The sequence below is a fragment of the Hemiscyllium ocellatum genome, chromosome 27 (assembly GCF_020745735.1).
Source record: "Hemiscyllium ocellatum isolate sHemOce1 chromosome 27, sHemOce1.pat.X.cur, whole genome shotgun sequence".
Taxonomy (NCBI): Eukaryota; Metazoa; Chordata; class Chondrichthyes; order Orectolobiformes; family Hemiscylliidae; genus Hemiscyllium; species Hemiscyllium ocellatum.
In genome coordinates, this window is record NC_083427.1 from 6,677,917 (window position 1) to 6,700,030 (window position 22,114).

Sequence of the window (22,114 nt, forward strand, 5' to 3'; positions counted from 1 at the left end):
AGCTTTTGAATTATTTGTCCATTATTTTACTATGGTCCCACCTGGTCGGCATGGACAAGTTGGACCGAAGGGTCTGTTTCCGTGCTGTACGTCTCTATGACTATGACTCTATTTTAATTAGAGATCTTGAAAGTCACATTGCAGCTGTACAGGACATTGGTTAGGCCACTTGTGGAATATTGTGTGCAATTCTGTGTTGTGAAACTTGAAAGGGTTCAGAAAGGATTTACAAGGATGTTGCCAGGTTTGGAAGGTATGAGCTACCGGGAGAGGATGAATCGGCTGGGGCTGTTTTCCCTGGAGCGTCAGAGGCTGAGGGGTGACCTTACAGAGGTTTATAAGATCATGAGGGGCATGGATAGGGCCTGCAGATGCTGGAGATCAGAGTTTAAAGTGTGGTGCTGGAAAAACACAGCAGGTCCGGCAGCAACCAGGGAGCAGGTGATTTGACATTTCAGGCATAAGCTCATCATCAGGAATCTTGATTTCTTGACCTCATTCCTGCCGAAGGGATGATGCCCGCAACATCGACTCTCCTGCTCCTCGGATGCTACCTGACCTGCTGAGCTTTTCCAGCGCCATACTCTTGAGATAAATTCTTTTCCTTGGGGTGGGCGAGTCCTGAACTAGAGGGCATAGGTTTAGGGTGAGAGGGGAAATATTTAAAAGGGACATAAGGGGCATCCTTTTCACGCAGAGTGTGCCGCGTGTGTGGAATGGGCTGCCGGGACAATTGCAACATTGCACAGTGTGAGAAACAAAGCTCACTCACTGCAATAATGTCAGTCCAAGACAAGATCTGAATCAGTCGTGCCCTTTATTTCACACTTGCAAGTGGGTGTGATGTCCACAAGGCAGGGACAAAACACACTGAATTCAACAAATACTCGATATTTATATAATTTGGTTCCTATATATGTTTTTCTTATTTCATTGGTTCCCCCCCACCCCGTTCACATCCTCCACTTCCCTCAGACCGGTACCCATTACTCCTGTTTATCTCTTGTCTTCTCCGGCCTTGTCTGTGACAAAAAGGCTTATTCCTGTTCTCACAAGGCCGTTTGACCTCACCCTGCTGTGGGCACATCCTTGCCTTACCATTATCTACTCCCTCCATCTGTGCTGACCCTCACAGCATCTTATCACTAAGCCCTTTGAATTGGGGCTTGTTCCCGTGTTTCTGTAAAAATGGGAAACAAATGTTTATGGTTGAAAATGTGTTGCTGGTTAAAGCACAGCAGGTCAGGCAGCATCCAAGGAATAGGAAATTCGACGTTTCGGGCATCAGCCCTTCATCAGGATGCCCGAAACGTTGAATTCCCTATTCCTGAGATGCTGCCTGGCCTGCTGTGCTTTGACCAGCAACACATTTTCAACTGTGATCTCCAGCATCTTCAGACCTCATTTTTTACCCAAACAAATGTTTATACCTATTGTTTGTACAGGCGTATCTAGTTTAACTGCCTCTCTTCATAGCATTTTATCTAGTGTCTGTATTATCTATCGTTGTCTTACAGTCCCGTTCCTTTCTTGCATACATTTTTAGCTAATACAAAAAAAAATTATGCATTTCCTCCACATAGTTCCCATTCTTGTTGACTCAGCTCTTGGCTGAGCTGAAAATGTGTTGCTGGTCAAAGCACAGCAGGCCAGGCAGCATCTCAGGAATAGGGAATTCGACGTTTCGAGCATAAGCCCTTCCTGATGAAGGGCTTATGCTCGAAACGTCAAATTCCCTATTCCTGAGATGCTGCCTGACCTGCTGTGCTTTGACCAGCAACACATTTTCAGCTGTGATCTCCAGCATCTGCAGACCTCATTTTTTACTCAGCTCTTGGCTGAAACAATTACACGACTGATGTGAGTTCACTTATTTTTATATCAGTAATTATAACTGCAGAAGTTACATTAATGTCCTATATCCCACACACAGGCATCTAGATGGTCATGATTTGGAGATGCTGGTGTTGGACTGGGGTGGACAAAATTAAAAATCACACAACACCCTAGATGGTTATATGATTAAGAAGGGTTTAGAGGGATATGGGCCAAATGCTGGCAAAATGGGATAAATTAGGGTAGGATATCTGGGCTGCATGAACTAGTTGGACTCTACAAAGCTCTGGTCCACTCCCACAGTGCTCTACCTGCTCTAAGCCCCAAACAGAGAGGTCCAGCTTTTCCAGCCCCGCCCCACCATTCACTCCCATTGGTTGGAAGACCAGCCGCACGCGGGCAGTCCTCCAGCCCCGCCCCACCATTCACTCCCATTGGTTGGAAGACCAGCCGCAAGCGGGCAGTCCTCCAGCCCCGCCCCACCATTCACTCCCATTGGTTGGAAGACCAGCCGCAAGCGGGCGGTCCTCCAGCCCCGCCCCACCATTCACTCCCATTGGTTGGAAGACCAGCGCGGCCGGGCGGTCCTCCAGCCCCGCCCCACCATTCACTCCCATTGGTTGGAAGACCAGCCGCAAGCGGGCAGTCCTCCAGCCCCGCCCCACCGTTCACTCCCATTAGTTGGAAGACCAGCCGCAAGCGGGCGGTCCTCCAGCCCCGCCCCACCATTCACTCCCACCCGCGGCCGGGAGGTCCTCCAGCCCCGCCTTCCCACCCCACTCACTCCGATTGGTGGGCGGACCAGCCCCCGGTCTCGCGGTCCTCCAGGCCCGCCCCCCCTCCCTCCAAACCCGCTTCCGATGGGGTGAAGGGCGGCCGTCAGTCACCGCCGGGGTTGCCGTGGTGACCGGGGGGAGCATGCGCAGTGCCGGCGACGCCGCTGAGAGGTTGGTTGCTTGTTTTTCTCTCTGTCGCCGGGGGCACCGCGGCTGCGAGGGGAGAGGAGGGGGGGGGCGGGGAGTGCTGGGCGCCTTCGTGAGCAGCTAGCGAGACGCTGAGACTCCCGAATGAGAAGCGGCAGGTCCCCCGGGGGTCCGCGGCCGCGGGGGGGGTTTCTCCGGCCGGTGGTCCGGGCCCACTCGCTCGAGCGGGGGGCTCCGCCGCCGCCATGTTTGCAGCGTCAACGGGCAGCATCGCGCATGCGCGGGCAATGCAGAGCATCGCGCATGCGCGGGCCATGCAGAGCATGTTGTGCTGTGTCTGTCCCTGGAGCCTCCCACTGCAGCTCCCTCTGCACCCCCTGTCCCCCTCTCTCCTGACATTGGGAGCACACCGTTAACTTGGCAGACCTGCTGGATGGTAAAGGCTTGGCAGCTGGTCTCTAATGGAGCTGCCCAATTTGCATCCTTCAATCCCATCAGGGTTTGGACGTGTCAGGGAGCAGAACAATTCACACAGGGGAGTGTGGGAACTGAAAGGGGGGGGTTGGGGGTGGTGGTGGGGAGGGGGTCTCAGATCGCTGGATGGGCTGCAAGCTCATTGGTGCAGTGACATGGGGTTGGCACCTGCTTGATCGTGGGAGGAGGTTCGCTCAATTTGTTCAACCTTCTCAAACACCGGTGGGCTCACACCAGCAGAGACCGTTATCCTGCCCCCAGGACTGGAATGAGGTTCATTGATTCGCCTCACCTGCAGGGCGAAAGGGAGAGGAACCGATGGCCTGCCCCAAGTGTGAGAAGGCATTCACATTGGTCGTCAGGTCTCCTATAGCATCAATGAATTCACAGCACAGGGAGACCATTCCCTTGTCTCGAGTGTGGGAAGGAATTCACTCAAGTCATCCATGGTGCTGAGACACCTGCAGGTTGACCACGAGGAGACACCTTTTAAATGCTCAGACTGTGGGAATTGGTTATTGGGAAGATCAACGTGTTCACCCTGAGGAGAGACCATTCAGGTGCTTTCTCTGTGGGACTGAGTTCAGGCAGTCATTTCCCCTCACTGAGCAGCAGCGAGTTCACTGTTGCGTCCGATCTGCTGACACACTCGGGAGAGACTGTACATCTCTTCTGTGTGTGGGAAGGCGTTCACACAGACGTCCATTCTGCTGAGACATCAGCAAATTCACAACTGACTGCTTTAATGGGATTCTGTTGTTCATCGCATGTAGGACAGAACCATGTTCTCTGGGGCCTGATTCTGTTGACACTAATAAACGCCACCCCACTTATACTGGTTAATATTGTGGATATAAGTCATGTGTATTAAGCTTATTTTAAATGCAGTGTGTTCAACTGTTTTATTATATTAAACACATGTTAATTCCTTTTGAAATAAAACAAAAAGAGCTGAAAAAGAGTCTTATTGGACTCAAAACGGAAAGTGTTCCCCTGTCTACAGATGTTGCCAGACCTCTCTGGCTACTCACAATTATTGTTTGATCTGCAGTGTTGTGCTTTCATTTGTGTGTTTACTTCCACCAGTTAATCTCAGAGTGCTGACTGTACAGAGGTGATTGCAGAGATAATGGTGGTGGCAGCCATGGAGGGATTTGAAAGCAAGGAATGAAAATCGTCATCTTCCTAGCTGGGGTTTGTGTCTGCCGTGACCACAGGGCAATGGGTAAGCAGCACTCGGTGTGAGTGAGGGGCCATGCAGCAGAGTTTGGGTGACCTGAAGGTTGAATGTGAGAGATGGTCTGGAGCTAACAAATGAATGATTGGAAGCTTCAAAGTAGATGAGTAGAGACTGGGACGGAGTTCACAAACCTACTGAGGTGGAAAAAGACAATCTTGGTGACGAAGAGGCTGAATGAGCTGAGGAGTGGCAGACGGAGTTCATTTTAGATAAATATGAGGTGCTGCATTTTGGGAAATCGAATCTTTGCAGGACTTATACACTTAATGGTAAGGTCCGAGGGAGTGTTGCTGAACAAAGAGACTTTGGAGTGCAGGTTCGTAGCTCCTTGAAAGTGGAGTCGCAGGTAGATAGGATAGTGAAGGTGGTGTTTGGTATGCTTTCCTTTCTTGGTCAGAGTATTGAGTACAGGGGTTGGGAGGTCATGTTGTGGCTGTACAGGACATTGGTTAGGCCACTGTTGGAATATTGTGTGCAGGTTCTGGTCTCCTTCCTATCGGAAAGATGTTGCAAAACTTGATAAGGTTCAGAAAAGATTGACAAGGATCTTGCTAGGATTTGAGCTTTAGGGAGAGGCTGAATAGGATATGGCTGTATTCCCTGGAGTGTCAGAGGCTGAGGGGCGACCTTATAGAGGTTTATAAAATCATGAGGGACATGGTTAGGATAAATAGAGAAAGTCTTTTCCCTGGGTTGGGGGATTCCAGAATTGGAGGGCATTAGTTTAGGGTGAGAGGGGAAAGATATGAAAGAGACCTAAGGGGAACGTATTCACGGAGAGGGTGGTACTTGTATGGAATGAGCTGCCAGAGGAAGTGGTGGAGGCTGGTACAATTACAGCCTTCAAAAGGCATCTGGATGGGTATGTGAATGGGAAGGGTTTGGAGGGATATGGGCCAGGTGCTGGTAGGTGGGACTAGATTAGGTTTGGCTATCTGGTCAGCATGGACGGGTTGGTCCGAAGGGGTCTGTTTCCATGCAGGACATCTCTGTAACTTTAAGAGGAAATCAGTATATTTAGTTGTATTTTCGATAGGAAATTTCTGCTGAATCCAGACAAGCGTATGATTTGGAGATAACTTGGAAATGATGGTGTTCACAAATACCTGCTGTCCTGGTCCACCTGTGTGGGGGAGGTTCGGGGTTTAGGATGTTTTGTCAAATTTCTTGTTAATGTGTATACTCCCTCTTCCTTAGCTCTCCCCACCCCCCCCCCACCCACCCCCCAACTCTCTCTCCCCTCCCAGTAGCCAGACTCTTCTCCAGGTCTGACCTTAGTGATTGGTTCCCTTCTCTGAAGTACATTCGTGAAAACCTACTTTTGTTATTCTCTCTCTGACTGCCTGCTCTATTTTGAATCAATTTCACAGGATGTAAGGAAGGGAGGATTTGTAATCGGAAATCTGACACCAAACATCAAAACTGTAACTGAAAGACACCGTTTACTGTAACCTGCGTTTGGACTTTGATTATGAAAGGAAAGAGCACCATTCACAGGGCAGAGAAACCGTACACGTGTTGTGGGTGTGGACGAGGCTTCAGTCGACCACCGAGCCTTTCGAGACATGAGTGCAGCCACACTGGGCAGAAGCTGTGGAAATGCGGGGACTGTGGGAAGGGATTCAGTTACCCATCCGAACTGGAATCCCATCGACGGAATCACACCGGAGAGAGGCCGTTCACCTGCTGTGCGTGCGGGAAGGGCTTTACGCAGTCATCCAGCCTGCTGAATCACCAGCGGGTTCACACTGAGGAGAGGCCTTTTAAGTGTGCAGACTGTGGGAAGTGCTGCAGGAGTTCCAGCGATCTGATGTCCCACCAGCGCGTTCACACCGAGGAGAGGCCTTTTAAGTGTCCGGACTGCGGGAAGTGCTTCAAAAGCTCTGGGGAGCGGGTGCACCACCGGCGCGTTCACACCGAGGAGAGACCCTTTAAATGCCCAGACTGTGGCAAGTGCTTCAAAAGCTCAGGGGCACTGGTCACCCACCAACGCGTTCACACCGAGGAGAAACCGTTCAGGTGCTCGAACTGCGGGACTGGGTTCAGGCGAACGTCCCAACTCACTGAGCACCAGCGGGTTCACACTGGGGAAAAGCCCTTTATCTGCACGGTGTGTGGGAGGAGATTCACTCAGTCCTCCACCCTGCTGAGACACCAGCAGGCTCACACCGGGGAGAAACCGTTCACCTGCTCGGAGTGTGGGAAGAAGTTCAATCGGCCCTCTCACCTGCTGAGACACCAGCACGTTCACAAGTGATGACAGCAGTTGGATTTTGCTGTGAATCACATCCAGCACATATCTGTGTACATCGGGATTGCTTGCTGTTTAGGTTAATAAACTTCAGCCCAGTTATATATGTTAACATCCTCGGTAAATGTTAAATAAATCGGCTGTGTTAAATAATCTGTCAAATCTTTTTAATGCCTGTAACCATACAAGAGTGGCTCGGTGGTTAGCAGTGTGGCCTGTCAGTGCCAGGGACCCAGGTTCGATTCTAGCCTCGGGTGCCTTTTTCTTTGTGTGGATTTTTGCACATTCTCTGGCTCGATTAGATTAGATTCCCTACAGTGTGGAAACAAGCCCTTCGGCCCAACCAGTCCACACCGACCCTCCGAAGAGTAACCCACGCCCCCCCCCCCGACTAATGCACCTAACAACTATGGACAATTTAGCACGGCCGATTCACCCTAACCTGCACATCTTTGGAATGTGGGGGGAATCCGGAGGACCCGGAGGAAACCCATGCAGACGCAGGAGGGGAGAATGTGCAAACTCCACACAGACAGTGGCCCGAGGCTGGAATCGAACCTGAGACCCTGGTGCTGTGAGGCAGCAGTGCTAACCACTAAGCCACCGTTTCTTCCCACGGTCGAAAGCTGTGTGTGTTAGGTGAATTGGACATGCTATTTTGCCCAATATTGTATTAGGTGGGTTAGCGATGGTAAATGTGGGTTTATGGGGATAGGCTGGCTATCCTCAGCCATTTTAAAAAAAAACTCTTCAGCTTTGCAACATACCAGCCCATCACCAATCTCCCTTTCCCCTGCAAAGGCCTTGAACTTGGTGTCCCTCTAGGATCTATCTTTGCCCCCCCCGCCCCCCCCCACCACCTGCTCACTGCCTTCAACTGACATTATTCCTAAAGCACTGGATTAATTTTCATGCACCCTGATAAAAACCAGCCGCTCCTCACCACCATCCCGCTCCATTTTTCCACTGTTTTAAAAATATCGGACTGCTTATGCCTAGTCTTGTAGGGGTTGCGTCAGAAATTTCTTCCAAGTAAACGTCGGGAAGGCCAAAGCCACTGTCTTCGGTCAGTACTACAAGTTCCATTCCCTCCCTCCCTCACCCCCCCCCCCCCCCCCCCCCCCCCCCACCGTCTGCCCCTCTCCTTAGGTCCTGTCTGCTGCTAAACAAACTGCTCACCATCTCAAAGTTAGAACACCATTATCAAAATTGATAGTGTTGACCTTATTGAATTCAAATGCCAGATCTTATTAAATTGACATTTTGCCATCTCCTTGGTAGGGTTCAACCCTGAGAACTTTGATCTGGTGTTCCGGATTAGCAGTACAACGACACCAGAACATCCTCCTTATTGCCATTCCCCTCCGTGATGCCCTCCACCTCCACCTCACCCCAGCTTAGCTGCTGCTGAAGCCCTCACTTTCGCCCATCTTGCTTTTAGACTTGACCATCCAATCCTGCTCAGACCCTCACATTCACCTCAAGACAGAAACAGCAGTCCATCCGAAACTGCTGCCCACGTGCTTTCTTGCCCAGATTTTGCTTATCATCATGGCCTTTACTCGATGACCTATATTGGCTCCTGATCAGGCAATGCTTTGATTTTAAAATTTGCGTACCGGCTTTCAGATGTTTGTATCGCCTCAACACTACAATTTCTGATCTCCATCCTGTCAGGCGCCCGAGTCCCCCTCATTCATGTCTCTGATTTTAATTACCTCAACACTGCTGTCAAACTCTAAACTTCTCCCTAAAACCTCTCTGTCACTCCTTGACTTAAAGCTACCTCTTCAATGAAGATTTTGGCCAAGTACTATTTTACCATCAAAATTCCTTTGAAGCACTGTGGAATGCTTGATGTGCTCTACAATTATAAGTTGTTAATTTCCCATCGCTACCGGGATTATGCAAAGTCAGCCTGCACAAACAGCCGACAAGGGACCAGTGTAAGAATTATACGCTGGTTAAAATTCCGGGCTGCTAGCCTGCGTAATTTAGCATTCGACAACCTCAATTTCCCTGGAGCTTGGCTGAGCTGATCTGTGAGTTGCAACTGAGTCATCAAAGGGGAACTGGGTTAGATCATGGAGGTGGAATTTCTGAAGCAAAACTGCTAAATCTCCGGAACAAAAGGCAGTGAAAACACTGAGGATATTCTTATCTCATCCTCTGCTGAGGGTGTGCAGTCTCTCAGTGGCTGACAGCACAGTGAAAGTCTGTGCCCTGACCCTCATTTGATGTGAGAGTTGTTACCAAAAGAGTGATGGTAATACTGCCAATGATGCCTTGAACGCTTCATATCTGGCCTTCTTCCTGACTGTCCTTGAGCCAGAGCTCATATCAACCCCTTTTTAGTTATTTTAAAGTCAGGCCACTCTCTATTCTCACGTTCGGGGCTTGAATCGTGGAACTAACAGGCTTATTTCATTCTTGCTCTCCCTAGATGTTACGTGAAGGAATGTAGAGTTCAAATTCCAGAAATTAGGCTCGATCCTCAGCACAGTGTGTATCAAGTAGGCTTTCTCTAATTGTTTTCACACAGTTGACGGGGAGGAGTGGTGTCTGGACTAACAATACGCGCTTGATGGGCTGAATAATGCACATGATGGAAGTTGTCGAAAGGACAAGTCAAATACATTCCCTTCGGCAGCGACACCCTTATCAGCAGAAAGAGGGAACATTGAAAAAGTGAGCAATATCTTAATGAGGGAGGATTCATTCTGAACAGCGACAAAAGGGTGTTCGTGGAGACAAGTATGGAAAGGAAGCACGAGAATACATTGTGGATGATGTGAAAAGCTCAGTGTCATGTAAAAGCTGTTGATAAAGAAACTCGAAATTGACACCAAAAACAGAAATTACTCGAAAATCAGCCTTGGCCTGACAGCTTAATATCTGATGAAGGAGCGGCGCTCCGAAAGCTAATGCTTCCAATTAAAGCTGTTGGACTATAACCTGGTGTGGTGTGATTTACAACTTCGAAAGTCAGCAGAACTGCTCTGAAGGGGAACGGTCACTGAACCGGGAAACGTTGACACTGATTTCTCTCCACGGAGGCTGCTAGACTTGCTGATACTTGACAGGAATTTCTGTTTTTGTTTCAGATTTCCAGCAACCTCAGTTCTTTTGGATTGATGTCAAAATCGAAATTAATGCATTGAGAAATAATGACGAAAACACACTGACCTGGTAACAATCAGCTGTTTACTGTTATTGACAGAATTCAACAGGAAATGGGAACAAGATATTTTCTGACAGTAGAAATGCAGTCACAAAAATGGGTTTTGACAGTCATATTTGAATTATCCCATATTTTCAATTATTGCTCTCGTTCTCCCAGTTTTAAATATTCAACTCAGCCCTGCAGTCACGTGCAGCAGTTTTTTTTAATGACAATTGATAGTGTTGGCCTGATTGAATTCAAATGCCAGATCTTATTAAATTGACATTTTGCCATCTCCTTGGTAGGGTTCAGCCCTGAGAACTTTGATCTGGGGTTCCGGATTAGCAGTACAACGACACCAGAACATCCTCCTTATCATCAGAGTGTAACCTCTGGTCTTCTCCACAGTAAGATTTGTGAAACTTGGAAGGGTTTAGAAAAGATTTACAAGGATGTTGCCAGGGTTGGAGGATTTGAGCTCTATGGAGAGACTGAATAGGCTGGAGCTGTTTTCCCTGGAGCGTCAGAGGTTGAGGGGTGACCTTATAAAGGTTTACAAAATTTTGAGAGGCATGCATAGGATAAATGGACAAAATCTTTTCTCTGGGGTGGGAGAATCCAGAATGAGAGGGCATAGGTTGAGGGTGAGAGGGGAAAGATATGAAAGAGACCTCAGGGGCAACTTTTTCACGCAGAGGGTGGTACGTGTATGGAATGAGCTGCCAGAGGAAGTGGTGGAAGCTGGTAAAATTGCAACATTTAAGAGGCACGTGGATGAGTATATGAATAGGAAGGGTTTGGAGGGATATGGGCCGGGTGCTGGCAGATGGGACTAGATTGGGTTGGGATATCTGGTCGGTATGGACCGAAGGGTCTGTTTCCATGCTGTACATCTCTATGACTCTACTGTGTCCTGTTAATGGTCAATTCAATTAATTTGATGTTTACTAGATCAATTCTAACTCGTTTGCTCCTTTTATTTACTCCACCGAAAACAAACTTTGATACAGAAACAAACAACGCAGGAAAGGTTTTGGAGGACCCTCGATAGTCACACGTGAGGTGCCAGAAGACTGGAGGTTGGCTAGCATGGTGCCACTATCTAAGAAAGGTGGTAAGGACAAGCCAGGGAACTCCAGAGCAGTGAGCCTGACCTCAGTGGTGGGCAAGTTGTTGGAGGGAATCCTGAGGGACAGGATGTGCATGTATTTGTAAAAGCAAGGACTGATTAGGGATAGTCAACATGGCTTTGTGCGTGGGAAATCATGTCTCACAAACTTGATTGAGTTTTTTGAAGAAATAACAAAGAGGATTGATGAGTGCAGAGCGGTGGGCGTGATCTATATGGACTTCATTTGGATACAGAACCGGCTCAAAGGTAGAAGATAGAGGGTGGTGGTGGAGGGCTGTTTTTCAGATTGGAGGCCTGTGACCAGTGGAGTGCTACAAGGATTGGTGCTGGGCCTCTACTTTTTGTCATTTACATAAATTATTTGGACCCGAGCATAAGAGGTACAGTTAGTAAGTTTGCAGATGACACCAAAATTGGAGGTGTAGTGGACAGCGAAGAGGGTTACCTCAGATTACAACAGGATCTGGACCAGATGGGTCAATGGGCTGAGAAGTGGCAGATGGAGTTTAATTCAGATAAATGTGAGGTGCTGCATTTTGGGAAAGCAAATCTTAGCAGGACTTATACACTTAATGGTAAGGTCCTAGGGAGTGTTGCTGAACAAAGAGACCTTGGAGTGCAGGTTCGTAGCTCCTTGAAAGTGGAGTCGCAGGTAGATAGGATAGTGAAGAAGGCATTTAGTATGCTTTCCTTTATTGGTCAGAGTATTGAGTACAGGAGTTGGGAGGTCATGTTGCGGCTGTACAGGACATTAGTTAGGCCACTGTTGGAATATTGCGTGCAGTTCTGGTCTCCTTCCTATCGGAAAGATGTTGTGAAACTTGAAAGGGTTCAGAAAAGATTTACAAGGATGTTGCCAGGATTGGAGGATTTGAGCTATAGGGAGAGGCTGAACAGGCTGGGGCTATTTTCCCTGGGGCATTGGAGGTTGAGGGGTGATCTTATTGAGGTTTATAAAATCATGAGGGGCATGGATAGGATAAATAGGCGAAGTCTTTTCCCTGGGGTCGGGGAGTCCAGAACTAGAGGGCATAGGTTTAGGGTGAGAGGGGAAAGATATAAGAGACCCAAGTGGCAACTTTTTCACACAGAGAGTGGTACGTGTATGGAATGAGCTGCCAGAGGATGTGGTGGAGGCTGGTACAATTGCAGCATTTAAGAGGCATCTGGATGGGTATATGAATAGGAAGGGTTTGGAGGGATATGAGCCAGGTGCTGCCAGATGGGACTAGATTAGGTTCGGCTATCTGGTTGGCACAGATGAGTTGGACCGAAGGGTCTGCTTCCCGATGTATAACTCTATGACACAAAAGTGTTTCCTCAGATTTTCCCTATTCTGAGGGAGCGTCAGTACAAAACAAATTGACAGATTTCTGCACAGATGCAATTCAGCTTGCTGGCAGTTGATTAGCTGTTTAACAATTTGAAACCTTCCGAATGAATTGGCAAAAATGTCAGTGTCGGTGCCATTATTCATTTGTTCAGTGCCGTGAAAACTAGAAAAGGTGCTTTCCTTTTATTGCACACAATTCCCTTTTATTTCAATTCTTATTTTTTTTTGTCCTATGTCCACACCTTTATTCTCAAATAATGAAAGCTATACTTTGTTTGAAATACAGTTTCCCAATTTTAATCTGGTTCTTTATATTCCATGACTTTTTCACCCCAATTAATTTCTTATATTGAATCTTTCAAGAATTTAGGGTGGCTTGATGGCTCAGCGGTTGGCACCAGTGCCTCACAGCGCCAGGGACCCGGGTTTGATGCCTGCCTCGGGTGACTGACTGTGTGGAGTTCGCATGTTCTCCCCCGTGTCTATGTGGGTTTCCTCCAGGTGCTCCAGTTTCCTCCCATAGTCCAACGATGTGCAGGTTAGGGTGAACTGGCCATGCTAAATTCCTGTAGTGTTAGGTCCATTAGTCAGAGGGAAATGGGTCTGGGTGGGTTAGTCTTCGGAGGGTCGGTGTGGACTGGTTGGGCCGAACGGCCTGTTTCCACACTGTAGGGAATCTGAAAAAACAACTCTTTCAGCTCATTCACTTCTAGTTATAAAAACTGAGCCACGCAAGTTTGATCTCAGTAATGGATGAATCAAGAAGGGGCAGAAAGTACTTTACTAAATTATATCGAATAAAATCTCATCTTATTAAGTAACTCTTGAGTATCTGCCTTGCCTGATGGGATATCTCTGTCTGACCTGGAATAGTGTCATTTGAAGGAGTGAATTTGAAACTTTCAATTAGATGGGCTGAACCACATTGAACTCATCTAAATTATATTTCAAACATAGAGCATTACAGCGCAGTACAGGCCCTTCGACCCTCAATATTGTGCCAACCTGTGGAACCAATCTGAAGCCCATTTAGCCGACACTATTCCAATCTTGTCCATTTGCCTATCCAATGACCATCTAAATGCCTTTAAAATTGGCGAGGCAAAAGTGAGGACTGCAGATGCTGGAAACTAGAGTTTAGATCAGAGCGGTGCTGGAAAAGCACAGCAGGTCAGGCAGCATCCGAGGAGCAGGAAAATCAACATTTCGGGCCAAAGCCCATCATCAGGAATAGAGGGATGAAGGACCTTTGACCAAAACCTCGATTTTCCTGCTCCTGGGATGCTGCCTGACCTGAGGTGCTTTTCCAGCACCGCTCTGATCTAAACTAAAAGTTGGCAAGTCTACTACTGTTGCAGACAGTGCGTTCCACACCCCAACTACTCTCTCTGTAAAGAATTATTTCTCAATTACATCCACTCCATTTTAAAGCTTACAACCAACATTAGCGGTAGTGCCACTGTAGGCCGGATGTCAGGAAAGAGATTGAAGGCCTAGCGGCAAGATGCAAAGACAACAGTCTCGTCAAATGAAGGAGCTGCTACCTGACTTCAGGAAGTGGAGTGTTCGGAGGTCCCTATCTGGTGCTGAGGTGGAGATGGCCGAGACCGTGAAATTCCTGGGAGTGATCATCACCAACACTCTGTCCTGACCTACCCACATTTCAAGGAAGCACAACAACATTTTTACCTCCTCAGGAGGCTAAGGAAACTCAGTATGTCCACAAGGACTCCTACTAATTTTAGTAGATGCACCATTTCAGGAACAGCTTCTTCCCTGCTGTTTCGAATCAATCTCTCAAATGTCAATTGTAATCTCTCTCTGCACCTTTTCTGCTGTAACACTAATGCTGTGCACTCTCTTCTACTATCCTGATGCACTCGTATGATATGATCAGCCTGTATATCACAGAAAACACTTTGTTTACTGTATCGCAGCACGTGACAACAATAAATCAATCAAACAATCGATCAATCAGCAGTCCAACCAGATCTTATGCATGCCACTCAATCAGATCATGGCCACAATTCCACGTTCCCCACTACCTCCTGATAATCCTTCACTGACTGAGGAGTCACAAATCTATCTACCTGAAGTTTATAAACACTCCCTGACCCTACCTTCCTAGCTCTCTGGGTAAGAGTGTTCCAAAGACTCTCAGCCCTTTGGGAGTAGAAAGATCTCCATCTGAAATGGGCGAGCCTGAATTTTTAAACTGTGTCCCCAGCTCTAGCCTCTCCCACAGTCAGGAATACTCTTTCAGGATCGACCCTGTCAGAACCGGTGGCCCCGGTGGCTCAGTGGTTGGCACTGCTGCCTCACAGCACTAGGGACCCGGGTTCAATCCCTGCCTTGGGGCATCTGTCTGTGTGGAGTTTGTACGTTCTCTCTGAGTCTACGTGGGTTTCCTCCGGGTACTCTGGTCTCTTTCCACACTCCAAAGACGTGCAGGTGAGGTGAATTGACCATGCTAAATTGCCCCTAGTGTTCAGGGATGCGTAGGTTAGGTGCATTAGTAAATGTAGAGGAATGGGGAATAGGTTTGGGTGGGATGCTCTGCGGAAGGTCAGTTTGGACTTGTTGGGCCGAAGGGCCTGTTTCTGCACTGAAGAGATTCTAACTCTAACCCCTCAGGATCTTATGTTGCAAAAGGTCATCCGTCATTCTTCTAAGCTCCAATGGATACAGGCCTAACCAATCCAACCCCGCCCTCACAAGATGGCCCCTGCCTCCAACCCAGTATCAGCTGAGCAAAGTCTCACGTGAAATGATCCTCCATCACCGGGAACGTTGAACATGGAATCGTGGATGATGTGGCCTCTGGAGTGGGTCTTTATCCACCATCTCCTGACTCTGAGATAACAGTGCTGACCGCCCTGTCAGGTTGAGCATGGTTCAGTCCCGGTTGTGATCAACAAACGCGATAACAGCAGAAGCCAAGCACTGTCATCATTTGTGGACTCGCTGGTGCTTCCGCAGCCCAGAGGACTGACTAAATCCCTTCCCACACACAGAGCAGACGAACGGCCTCTCCCCTGTGTGAACACGCTGGTGTCTGCGGAGATTGGACGAGGTTATAAATCTCTTTGCACAATGAGAGCAGCTGAACGGTCTCTCCTCGGTGTGAATTCGCTGGTGGAGCATCAGGTTCCGAGAGGTTTTGTAGCTGCGACCACAGTCCGAGCACCGAAAAGGCCTTTCGCTGGTGTGAGAGACGTGGTGCCTCTGCAGCTCGGATGACTGAACGAATCCCTTCCCGCACACAGAGCAGGTGAACGGCCTCTCCCCGGTGTGAATTCGCTGGTGTCTCCGCAGGCTGTACGAATCACTGAAGTCCTTCCCACATTCAGAGCAGTTGAACGGCCTCTCGCCGGTGTGAACTCGCTGGTGTGTCAACAGGCTAGATGAGGCACTGAATCCTCTTCCACACACAGAGCAGGTGAAAGGCCACTCCCCAGAGTGAACCCGCTGGTGTTTCAAAAGGCTGGAAAACTGATTGAAGCTCTTCTCACACACCGAGCAGGTGAATGGCCTCTCCCCAGTGTGGACCCTCTGGTGTCTCAGCAGGGTGGATGAATTAACAAATCTCTTCTCACAGTGGCAGCAGGTGAATGGCCGTTCCCCAGTGTGACTGCGTCGATGAATCTCCAGTTCAGATGGAACTTTGAAGCCGATCCCACAGTCCTCACATTTCCATGGTTTCTCCATGGTGCAGATGTCCTTGTGTATGTCCAGGGTCAATAGTGAGCTAAAGCCCCATCCTTACATAGAAACATTGCTTCAACAAAATGTGCTTTCAGTCAGTGCAACTGCATAAATAGTTAAAGCTCCTTCCACAGTCACCTCACTGGAGCACTCTCGCTGTCCTAGACACAGTGACGTTTAAAACATTTTGAAACAGGAAGAACAGACAAGCATTTCTCCTTTCAGATTCCAAGGCCAACTATATTCGGGTCCCAGATATGTCACACATTTGCATGGCGTGTGGTTTGAGTTCTCAGTCTTCAAATCGTCCTGTAAAAGATCACAAAGACGTTACTACCAGTTCAGGTTGAAATTCAGTTTTCAATTGAACAATTTTTTTTTCCACGCTCATTCACCAAAATATGTAAATTTATATCCTGCACACTCTTCCCTCTATGATCACACTGCTGGCCTAATATACACTGTCCCCGTTCTTATAAAAGGTACAGATTCATGTCGATCGACAGGTCCACATTAAACCTATTTGATGATATCGCATCACAGAGGTCTTGAGGTTTGTTCCTGCAAATCCTGCCTTTCAAGTATCCCTTATTCCTGATGAAGGGCTTATGCTCGAAACGTCGAATTCTCTATTCCTGAGATGCTGCCTAACCTGCTGTGCTTTGACCAGCAACACATTTGCAGCTGTGATCTCCAGCATCTGCAGACCTCATTTTTTACTCGTAGATTTTAACCTACTGCGAATCCTCTTACAAGGATGCCTTCCTTGAAGAAGCTCTCTTCCTCCCTCTACAAGGATTTCAGTGAGTCCCTCTCTCACTGCACCCCCCAGGTAAAGCTTATTCCTGATGAAGGGCTTATGCTCGAAACGTCGAATTCTCTATTCCTGAGATGCTGCCTAACCTGCTGTGCTTTGACCAGCAACACATTTGCAGCTTTCAAGTATCCTGCCAAACAAATTTACAAAACTCTGTGCTCGAAGTGAAGGAGAATCGAAATCATTTCAAAATGAGATTGGACGGCATTTGAAGGATGTCAACTTGCAAGGCTGGGGGGGGGGGGACACAGAGGGAGGCTGGGACGCTCCAATTTGCTGTCCCTGAAACCCTGACCCCATCTTTTTGCAGAAATCCTCCAGCTGTGAACGTCTGGCAAGCGGTCATCGCCTGAGCCGGAGAGATCGATGCATCAAGCTGACAGGAAGGGTGTTCATGCCTTGAAGGGAGATCGGCATACCTGAAGCAACCTTTGCAGAGCACGCTCCTTCCCTGGGATCACTTCATGGACTGCAAGTCAGGACAGAAATGCAAGAGGACTTGTGCTCGCACAGAGGAGGAAGTAATCGTTCTAATGGGGGGCAACTTCCTCATTGTGACGTTGCACACGGGGGGGTGGAGTCTGCACGGTTTGTGAAGCAGCCAATAGGAACAGCCGGGTTGCGTCATTGGGGGGGAGTGGTGCTCCTCGGGGTTCCAGGCTGCGCGTTCGGGACGCGGTGGCTCCACCCCTCCCCATTGTTCCCCCCCCCTCGCTACTTCATCCGCGGAGACAAAGGTTTCCAGGGCAACCGGCTGCCGGGGACCGGCGCGGGAGAGGCAGCTCCTCCCGGCTGCCGCAAACTGCGCCTGCGCCGTCCAGCTCCGGGGCTCTCCCCTTCTCCAGCCGCCGCTGCTTTGTGTTGCAGGTGAGGGTCGCTTTCGCGCAGCGCAGGGTGCACACTGCACGGTGCATCGGTCAGCCAAAGCAATTCCTTCTCCCACACTCTTTTGCAAAATCCTGGACCTCCCCCCCACCCCGGGTGCAGGGGGAAACTTGGAGAAAAAGGGGGGGGGGGAAAACTGCAGATCAGGGTCGAGAGTGTGGGGCTGGAAAAGCACAGCAGGTCAGGCAGCATCCCCAGGAGCAGGAGAGTGGACACTTGGGGGCATAAAGCCCTACATCAGAAATCTCCTCCTCCTCTTGCCTTGCCCAACACTGCAAAACAACTTCCCTTGGAAAATCCGGGGTGCAGGGGAATGTTGGGGGAACTTGGAGAAAAGTGAGCACTGCAGATGCTGGAGATCCGGGGTGGAAGAGTGCAGCGCTGGAAAAGCACGGCAGGTCGGGCAGCGTCCCGGCAGCATCGACGTTTCGGGCATCAGCCCTTCACCAGGAATGAGGCTTGTGGCTCGAGGGGGTAGAGAGGTAAATGGGAGGGGGTGGGGGTGGTGGGCAGGTAACAGGGAATGCAATAGATAGATGGAGGTGGGGGTAACGGTGATAGGTCGGAGAGGAGGGTGAAGCAGACGGGTGGGAAAGGCGAGGGACAGGTGAAGAGGGTGGTGCAGAGCTGGAGGCTTCCGAATGGGATAAGGTGGAGGGAGGGGAAACGGGTGAAATCCACATTGAGCCCCTGTGGTTGCAGGGTTCCGAGGCGGAAGATAAGGCGTCCTTCCTCCAGGCGCCGGGTGGTTAGGGTTTGGGGGTGGAGGAGGCCCCAGGACCTGCATGTCCTCGGCAGAGTGGGAGGGGGAGGTGAAGTGTTCGGCCATGGGGCAGTGGGGCTGGACGGTGCGGGTGTCCCAGAGAGGTTCTCTGAAATGATCCGCAAGTTGGTGTCCTGTCTCCCTGAGACTGCATCGGGTGCAATGGACACAGGAGATGACATTGGTGGAGGTACAGGTAAATTTTTGTTGGATGTGGAAGGATCCTTTGGGGCCTTGGACTGAGGTGAAGGGGGACCTTTCTTTCTTTGATATTGACTGAACTGTCCTCCTCTTGGTTTTCTTTGTGTGTGTGTGTGGTCTCTGCGTCCCAGACAGAGAAAGGATGAGTGCACATCCATAAAACATCATGGATCAGTCCCTTTGTGAGAGTGGAGAGCATGAACTTGAGGTAGAATTAGAATTTTTGGAATTAGAAGTGTGGAACTCGGCCCTTCAGCGCAACAACTGCCACACCAAAGAGTAACCCACTCAGACCCATTCCCCTATTACTCAATAATTACCCCTGACTAATGCACCTAACCTACACATCCCTGACCACTGTGGACAATTAAGCACGGCCAGGTCCCCGAACCTGCACATCCTTGCAGAGGGAGAGTGGGTGAGATGTAAGTTTTCAACGTTGGCGAGCAAAAGGGTGGGAGCCTGTTTCATGAAAACTTGAATTGCCCTCTGAATTTGTGGCCTGTACTGACAGTATTTACTTTTGTAATATGTTGCAGGATATTAGATGGAGAGGGTTTGAAGACAGAAGTCTCAAGCCACCCAGCCTGTCAAGATCTGACAGTCACTGTGTTCATCAAGACTTATTGGCTTCTGGAGCTTGTGTAGATTCTATCCTCGCTGCGTCAGAAGCTGTCAACCATCGTCCTGATTCAAATAGCACCGAGGCTCAACATTGCAGTGAGGTCGTTTCAGTGCTGTGAACTTTAACTGGTTACAGGGCGAGAATAGTGTTGCCCTGTTCACAGCAGGAAAACCGTGGAAGGGTTGTGGATGATATTCTACCTGATCGTCAAACCCGGACAGATTGAAGGTCAGCATGGAGAAACCGTGGAAGTGTGAGGACTGTGGCAAAAGCTTCAAAGCCCCATCTGAGCTTGAGATTCATCGACGCAGTCACACCGGGGAGAGACCGTTCACCTGCTCCGTGTGCGGGAAGGGATTCAGTGATTCCTCCAACCTGCTGATGCACCAGCGTGTCCACACGGGAGAAAGGCCGTTCACCTGCTCCGAGTGCGGGAAAGGGTTCACTCGATCGTCCAACCTGCAAGCACACCAGCGGGTCCACACGGGGGAGAGGCCGTTCACCTGCCCGACGTGCGGGAAGGGATTTACTTTGTTGTCCCACCTCCAGATGCACCAGCGCGTCCACACGGGGGAGAGGCCGTTCATCTGCTCTGTGTGTGGGAAGGCGTTCACTATTCTGTCCAATCTGCAGAAACACCGTCGGGTTCACACCGGGGAGAAGCCTTTCACGTGTTCTGCCTGCGGAAAGGGGTTCGCTCAGCTGTCCCACCTGCAAACACACCAGCGTGTTCACACCGGGGAGAAGCCGTTCACCTGCGCCGAGTGTGGGAAGGGCTTCACCGAGCCGTCCAAACTCCAGATACATCAGAGAGTTCATTCTGGGGAGAGGCCGTTCATCTGCTCTGAATGTGGGAAGGGCTTCACTCTGTCCTCCACCCTGCTGACTCACCAGCGGGTTCACACCAACGAGAGGCCATTCGTCTGCTGTGACTGCGGGAAAGGTTTTAAGGATTCGTCCAGCCTACTAATCCACCAGCGGGTCCACACCGGGGCGAGACCCTTCGTCTGCTCCACGTGTGGGAAGGGCTTCACTCAGTCGTCCAGCCTGTTGACACACCAGCGAGTTCACTCCGGGGAAAGGCCATTCATCTGCACGGAGTGTGGGAAGGGCTTCACTCAGTCATCGAACCTACGGGCACACCAGAGAGTTCACAAGTGATGACGAGGGGTCAGATCCGGCGGATAGTATTGCTGATGTTGGGACAGTGCAACAGGCCTGAGGCAGAAATCTGTGCAGGAAAACGCAATGGCGTATTGAAGTAGCAGTTGACGGGTTCATGTTAGCGGACTGAGCCGGGGGTGATCCGTAAAGCTGCCTCTCTTTGGTTCAGGGAAAATTTATCCTCATTTCATAGCTTGGCTCAATCTCTCTCCCAGCTGCAGAGGGAACAACCTTAGTCTGACGGTCTGAAATGCAGAAGACAGACGCGTCCTGTCGAGAAAGCCACATCTGACATCTACCGGAAATCTCAGCACAACCGAGGGGAGGGTGAGCAAATGTTCAGGCCGGACAGACCGACCCGTCACTGTGCTGTTTTGGTAAAGATGGCCTTCACATTCAGTTGGGATACCGGTCTGAGTGGGTAGATATTATGTGCCCCCCTTTGAAGCCATGAACTTGGGGAAATTTCGTGATGAACTGAAGAGCAGGTCCCAAACACGTGCAAGCCCTTGAGAGAACAGCCAGACGTCAAACGGTGAATGTGGCCTGGGGACCGAGACAATATTGTGACATCATCAAGGCAGTGACACGTCGTCCAGACCGAAAGGTAACTTGAAATGATCGGGAGAGAATTCAACTGGCAAGGAATGGTCAGAGAATGAGGGAGACGAATGTGCAAGGGATGACGATACTTGCACCGAGACAGGTAAATCCTGTGCCCCACACCTCCCCCTCCTCACCTCCATCCAAGGATCCTTCCTCATCCGACAGAGATTTACCTGCACTTCCACACACGTCAGCTACTGTGTCCGTTGAACCCGATATGGTCTCCTCTGCACTGGGGAGACAGACGCCAACTTGCAGATCGTTTCAGAGAACATCTCCGGGACACCCGCACCAACCAATCCCACCGCCCCGTAGCTGAACACTTCAACCCTCCCTCCCACTCTGCCAAAGACTTGGGCGTCCTCCATCGCTAAACTCTAACTATCCGACGCCTGGTGGAAGAACGCCTCATCTTCCACCTTGGGACCCTCCAACCACATGGAATCAATGCGGATTTCACCAATTTCCTCATCTCCCCTCCCTCCACCTTATTCCAGATCCAACCTTCCAGCTCGGCACCGCCCTCATGACCTGTCCTACCTGTCCATCTTCCTTCCCACCTGTCCACTCCGCCCTCCTCTCCAACCTATCACCATTACCCCCACCTCCATCTACCCATCAGCTACCTGCTCCCCAGCCCCCCCTCCCATGTATCTCTCCACCCCCTTGGGCCACAAGCCTCATTCCGGATGGAGGGCTTATGCCCGTAACATCGACTCTCCTGCTCCTCGGATGCCTGTGCTTTTCCAGCACCACACTCTTCGACTCCGATCTCCAGCAACTGCAGCCCTCCCTTTCTCTGTTGCGACAAGTGAAGCAAGCTATTGGGAGAGAGGAAGCTAAAGAGGAACTGTAAAGAGACAGTTGGAGAATCTTTCACTTCCATCCATGACCCATTGCTGGAAGCTCACGTATCTGTGTGCGATTAACTTAAACCTCACAGCCCTCCTTCCAAAGAAGATGTGACCCCTCCCACAGGGCAGGGCCAGAACACAA

At 49.8% G+C, this 22,114-nt stretch overlaps 2 protein-coding genes across 3 annotated transcripts in view; one reads left to right on the forward strand and one right to left on the reverse strand.

Annotated features, from left to right (window-relative positions):
• The first annotated feature begins 2,537 nt into the window (after positions 1 to 2,537).
• On the forward strand, positions 2,538 to 21,770 carry LOC132828724 (gastrula zinc finger protein XlCGF26.1-like). The gene is made up of 4 exons (XM_060845836.1): positions 2,538 to 2,783; positions 4,320 to 4,458; positions 5,844 to 6,726; positions 19,582 to 21,770. Exons 3-4 carry the CDS (start codon positions 5,945 to 5,947, stop codon positions 20,507 to 20,509), a joined length of 1,710 nt encoding a protein of 569 aa, XP_060701819.1. The 5' UTR covers positions 2,538 to 2,783; positions 4,320 to 4,458; positions 5,844 to 5,944; the 3' UTR covers positions 20,510 to 21,770.
• LOC132828722 (gastrula zinc finger protein XlCGF49.1-like) overlaps positions 9,967 to 22,114 on the reverse strand; it is a 44,372-nt gene continuing 32,224 nt past the window's right edge. Inside the window, exons 1-2 of one of the 2 annotated variants that reach the window (XM_060845835.1) lie at positions 17,294 to 17,399; positions 9,967 to 16,366 (exon numbers count right to left, since the gene is read on the reverse strand). In XM_060845835.1, the coding sequence (XP_060701818.1) occupies positions 15,302 to 16,060 (759 nt within the window). In that variant the 5' untranslated portion in view covers positions 16,061 to 16,366; positions 17,294 to 17,399 and the 3' untranslated portion in view covers positions 9,967 to 15,301. Of the gene's footprint in view, positions 16,367 to 17,293; positions 17,400 to 22,114 lie in introns of those variants that run through there. The other variant, XM_060845833.1, reaches the window with a different exon arrangement.